This window comes from Microtus ochrogaster, linkage group LG4 (genome assembly GCF_000317375.1).
Source record: "Microtus ochrogaster isolate Prairie Vole_2 linkage group LG4, MicOch1.0, whole genome shotgun sequence".
NCBI lineage: Eukaryota > Metazoa > Chordata > Mammalia > Rodentia > Cricetidae > Microtus > Microtus ochrogaster.
This window is the reverse complement of record NC_022030.1, coordinates 18,048,466-18,053,368: the sequence shown is the minus strand read 5'-3', so window position 1 is coordinate 18,053,368 and position 4,903 is coordinate 18,048,466. Positions and strand designations below refer to the sequence as shown.

The 4,903-nt window shown below is 50.7% G+C and overlaps 1 protein-coding gene across 1 annotated transcript in view; it reads left to right on the top strand.

Annotated features, from left to right (window-relative positions):
• The first annotated feature begins 2,686 nt into the window (after positions 1-2,686).
• Tmem160 (transmembrane protein 160) overlaps positions 2,687-4,903 on the top strand; it is a 3,081-nt gene continuing 864 nt past the window's right edge. The window contains exons 1-2 of the mRNA XM_005361052.2: positions 2,687-2,932; positions 3,952-4,044. Coding sequence (XP_005361109.2) covers positions 2,725-2,932; positions 3,952-4,044 — 301 coding nt within the window. The 5' untranslated portion in view covers positions 2,687-2,724. The remainder of the gene's footprint in view (positions 2,933-3,951; positions 4,045-4,903) is intronic.

Sequence of the window (4,903 nt, the reverse complement as noted above, 5' to 3'; positions counted from 1 at the left end):
TGCTCTGCAGTGGCTCTGCAGTGGACTGGTGTGTTGACATCTTTCCAGCCTGCACTGCTCTGCAGTGGCTCTGCAGTGGACTGGTGTGTTGACATGTTTGCAGCCTGCATTGCTCTGCAGTAGACTGGTGTGTTGACATGTTTCTAGAGGTCCTCAGTTAATTCTCCTTCAGCCTCAGGCCTAATGACCAGCCGGCCACAGGTGAAATCTCTTTAAGGAGGTTTTGCTTTCCCTGCCCTGACCCTGCCTGGCATTCAGATGGTTATTATTCTTTCCTCGTTCTTCTAGGCACAAACCCAGAGCATTTCCCTAGCCAAAGAATGTGAAAAATTCTGTCCCTGGTGTTTTTGGTTCTCATTTAAGTCTAGTGTGGAATGTTCCCTGCAAGGAGCAGGGCAGCTGGCTGTCCATCTGAACCCTCTCCTCTCCAAGGCACCCACCCTTTCCTCCCCTGAATCTCAAGCCCTTAGCTGGGCCCATAGCTCAATTAGTAAAGAACCCTTGCTCAACGGGCCCTGTGCTCCCTCCCCAGCAACCACATAAAACAGGCATGAAGCTACAGGCCTATAATCCCAGCAGTCAGAAAGTAAAGGCAGGAGGATCAGGAATTCAAAGTTGTTTTCAGTCACGGAGCAAGTTCAAGGCAAAGCTGGATGATAGGATGCCGTGTCTGGAAAGAAACATTCAAGTGGTAAATGAAGGAATAGATACCACGAGTGTTCTGAACTGGGCACTGCAAGAGACATTTGCTTAGACCCCAGCCCTCCTGAGCCTGAGGCAGGCGGATCAAGTTCAAGGCCAGTCTGTACTATGCAGTACCAGGCTAGCCTAGGCTACATAGGGTACACACATACATTAAACCAAAGACTGAGGGTGTAGAACATTTTCATACCATATGCAAAGCCTTGTGTCTCAGCCTCAATACTGGAAAAAAGAATACAATGCTCCCAGCATGATCTCCAAGACCCCTGGGAGCTGGTCCTCCTTCCTCCACTGTCTCTGGCTTCCTCTCTTTGATATCACTGTGCCGTGGTTCTTCTGACTGCCCGGCTAACGCACCAGGCAAACACCAGCCACAGGGCCTTCACACATGACGTCTTCTTTGCCTCAGGTCTGCCTTTTCCTCATCCCAGCCTGGCTGACTCCTCAGAGAGCTGATCTTATGTCACTCTCCCCTTTTTTATTCAAGACAAGGTTTCTCTGTGTAGCTCTGTCTGTCCCAGAACTTACTGTGTAGATATAATGTGTGTATGTATAATCAGAAGGTGACTTCCAAGGCTTAGCTGTTAGAGACACTGCGACTTCTGGCTTCTCGTGAGTGATGTTCTGTGTGGGAGGTTAGCCACCATGCTGTGGGACATGTCAGCTCATTCTATAGAGTGAGTTCCAAGACAGCTAGGGCTATGTAGAGAGATCCTGTCTCGGAAAGAAAAATTTAAAACAAAGGAAAACCAGAGCTGGTGAGATGGCAAAGGTGCTTATCACCAACCTGAACTGGATAACCAGGACCCACATGGTAGAAGGAGAGAACCAGCTGCTGCAAGTTGTCCTCTGACCTCCACACATGAACTGGGGCACACACACACACACACACACACACACACACACACACAAATAATTATGAAAATTAATAAATAAAAATTATTCGGAATACATTGGATATACATGGCCTCGTGTCTGTCCCCTGTGGCCTTAAAATTTAAGAAATGTTGCTACAAATGGTACCATATTTTGTGTTTCAGTGCAAGAGATAGTCTTCCAGGACTATTCCAGTCCACAGATTACTTCCGAGACTGGAGAGATGGCACAGCGGTTAAGAGTGCTTGCTTCTGCGTTAGTAGAGAACCACAGTTCAGTTCCCAGCTCACAACCATCTGTAATTTCAGCTCAAGGGGACCTCTTCAGGCTTCTGTGGGCACCTGCACTTCAGTGCACATACCCATACACAGACATTTAATTAAAAACACACCTGAGTCTTAGGCAAAATGCAGTTAATATTTCCCTTTTAATGGACAATTGAGAATTGAGCCAGATTGCTCATATCTGTAGCCCCAGTTCTTGGGATTAGAGAAGACCGAGGCAGAAGGACTGTTAAACTGAGTTTAGGCAGCATAAAAAGGTGAGAAGGGGGAGGAGGGAGAAGAAGAAAAGTATCATGGAGTAGCATGCCAGGTTTGATTCTCTACCGAAGTTATGTAGGGGATAAAGAGTTCTGAAAATAATTTAAGGACAGGGATGAATGTAATGGCATCTTACTTTACTAACATCTGCAAAGAAGAAAAACGGAAGAGGAATACAACATAATAGTCGTGTGTCCTCTTTAGTGAGGTTACTGGTTGGTTTTGCTCCCTCGGTTCAACAGAGTCTTGCAAAGTTTCTACATTAAGCTCCCCTCGTGCAAGTTTTGTTTCCTGGCTGTTGAGAGCCATTTTTTTTAAACTACAAGTCCCAGCAGCCATCACGCCACGGTCTTCGGCAGCCCGGCCTGACCTGAGCGCATTGATCTCAGGGACTTGTAGTACGACTATAAAATAAGGTGGGCCACATACTACCGGCACAGAAGACAGAGGTGGAGACACCGCCAGGTTGACCAATAGGCATTGCGTACTGGGCTAGAGTGGCGGGCAGTTCACCAGTCGGCAAGCCGCTCCTTGTGAGTGACCTGGCATGCAGCCTACAAACGGCCCGTGGGGCGGAGCGTGTGTCTCGGCCCCATTGCGAGCCATGGGAGGCGGCTGGTGGTGGGCTCGGGTCGCGCGCCTGGCCCGCCTGCGCTTCCGGGGGTCACTGCTGCCACCTCAGCGGCCCCGCAGCGGGGGAGCGCGCGGGTCCTTTGCCCCCGGCCACGGCCCACGCGCGGGGGCCTCACCGCCCCCGGTGTCTGAGCTCGATCGCGCGGACGCTTGGCTCCTCCGCAAGGCGCACGAGACAGGTCTGTGGCAGGGACCGGGGTCGGCCGCTATGCGGGAGGGGTGCGCACGTGGGAGTGGGCGGCGAAGGTGCGGCATGCATCTGCTGGGAACAGGGCCCGGGCTCGGCGGGGGGAGGTTCTTCATGGAAGCTCAGGGAAACGCAGGGTGGGAGATTTTGCAGCCTGAAAGCATAAGGCACCAGTTTGCGGGTCCCAGCTAATGGGGTGCAGCACGGATTAGTCGGGGAGGGATTACGGTTAGGAGAGGTAGCGCGATGGCACCACACCTGCTTGAGTCAGAGACGGTTCCAGAGGCACCTGGGAAGAAACGAGATGCCTCCAGTAGGGGGGTCGGTTCGGATTGCAGAGGGGAACACTCGGAATAAAACAAGCGTGTGGCTACCCGCAGAAGATGGGGAAGTTCCCGATTGGACCAGCGCGCAACCAATGGTAGAGGAAATGTCTGCTGATTGGAGGGAGAGGTGATCTAGATTCCAGGGGGAGGAACCTTAAGTAGGGCATTGGTTTGACAGATTGGAGCCAGTCAGGTATAGAATGGGGCTAGTAGTGGACACTGCCTTTGGCAGCACTCAGGGAGTTGAGTGGCGGGGAGATGTGGACAAATGGAGGAGGCCGTACCAGGTAGGAGCAGTTTCCACTTAGGAGAACGGGGAGGCTGAAGGCAGGCCCAGGTGGAGAAGTTTGAGGAAGAGAGAGGGAGGGCCACAGGATGCATAAGTATCCTTGGAAAGACTTTCCATCCTCAGATTGAACGTCTTCAATTCTTGCTTTAGATTTTCATCTGGGTTAGACAGACACTGTCTTCAACCACGGCTCAAAACGAGCACATAATGTCCGGGGGAGAAGGGGAGGGGAATGGGATTTGTAGGCAGCTTTCTGGAACGTACGGGCGCGCGCGTGAAATACTTTTGCCTGTGGCTGAATAGGGTGGGGATTGGCTTGATGGTCTGAATGAGAGGGGAAATCAAGGAAGCAGGGCTTGGCTGATACAGAGCCCCACCCCCACCAATCCCCAACAGCTTTCCTCTCCTGGTTCCGAAATGGACTTCTGGCATCGGGCATTGGGGTCATCTCCTTCATGCAGAGTGACATGGGCCGCGAAGCTGCCTATGGTGAGTACAGGCCTTCCCTCCCCTCCATTGCCTAGTCCTCTTACCCCAGCTAACAACTGGTAAAGGCAAACACTCTCTCCTTCATCAGTCAGCACTGTCCGCACGTGAGTGCACGCCCCAAAGCACAGCTGCTGGCTATCCTGCCTCTAATCCGATTTCTCAAAACTGAGTCCTCGGGCCGTTTCCAAGGGGCTTTGACTTGTGCATACACCTTTGTCTATACCCCCTAGATCGGCCCCCTCATTTGGATCCCAGATACTTCTGTGTGCAGTTTCATGTACTTGGCTCTTACTACTTGAGCCCTTGTCTGCCACCTCCCCCTCTAGTTTATCTGTTGATTTATAGATTTATTTTATTTATTGTTATACTTGGAAGGAACCCAGCATGCTAGTTAAATTCTGTATACTAAGCCACACACCCTCAACCCCTCCCTGCAGTTTTAGGCAGGGGCTCTACTGTTGAACTACACTCAAACCATTTATAATGTGGTTATTTGTTCATTTTTCAAGAAAAAGTTTCTCTGTGTGTAGCAGGCATGCCTGGAACTCACAGAGATCCACCTGCCTCTGCCTCCCAAGTGCTGGGATTAAAGGTGTGCACCACCACTGCCAGGCAAGATTTATTTATTTTTATTTTATGTGTGTAAGTGTGCATGGGGACCACGTGTGTCTGGTACCGATGGAGCCAGAAGAGAGAGTCAGATCCCCTAGGACTGGAGGTAAAGATGGTTGTGAGCCGCCATGCGGGTGCTGGGAACTGAACCTACGTCTTCTGCAAGAGTAAAACATGTTCTTAAACTTGGAACCGTCTCTCCAAACTCCCAATCCCAATTTTTTTTTTTTTTTTTTTTTTTTTTTTT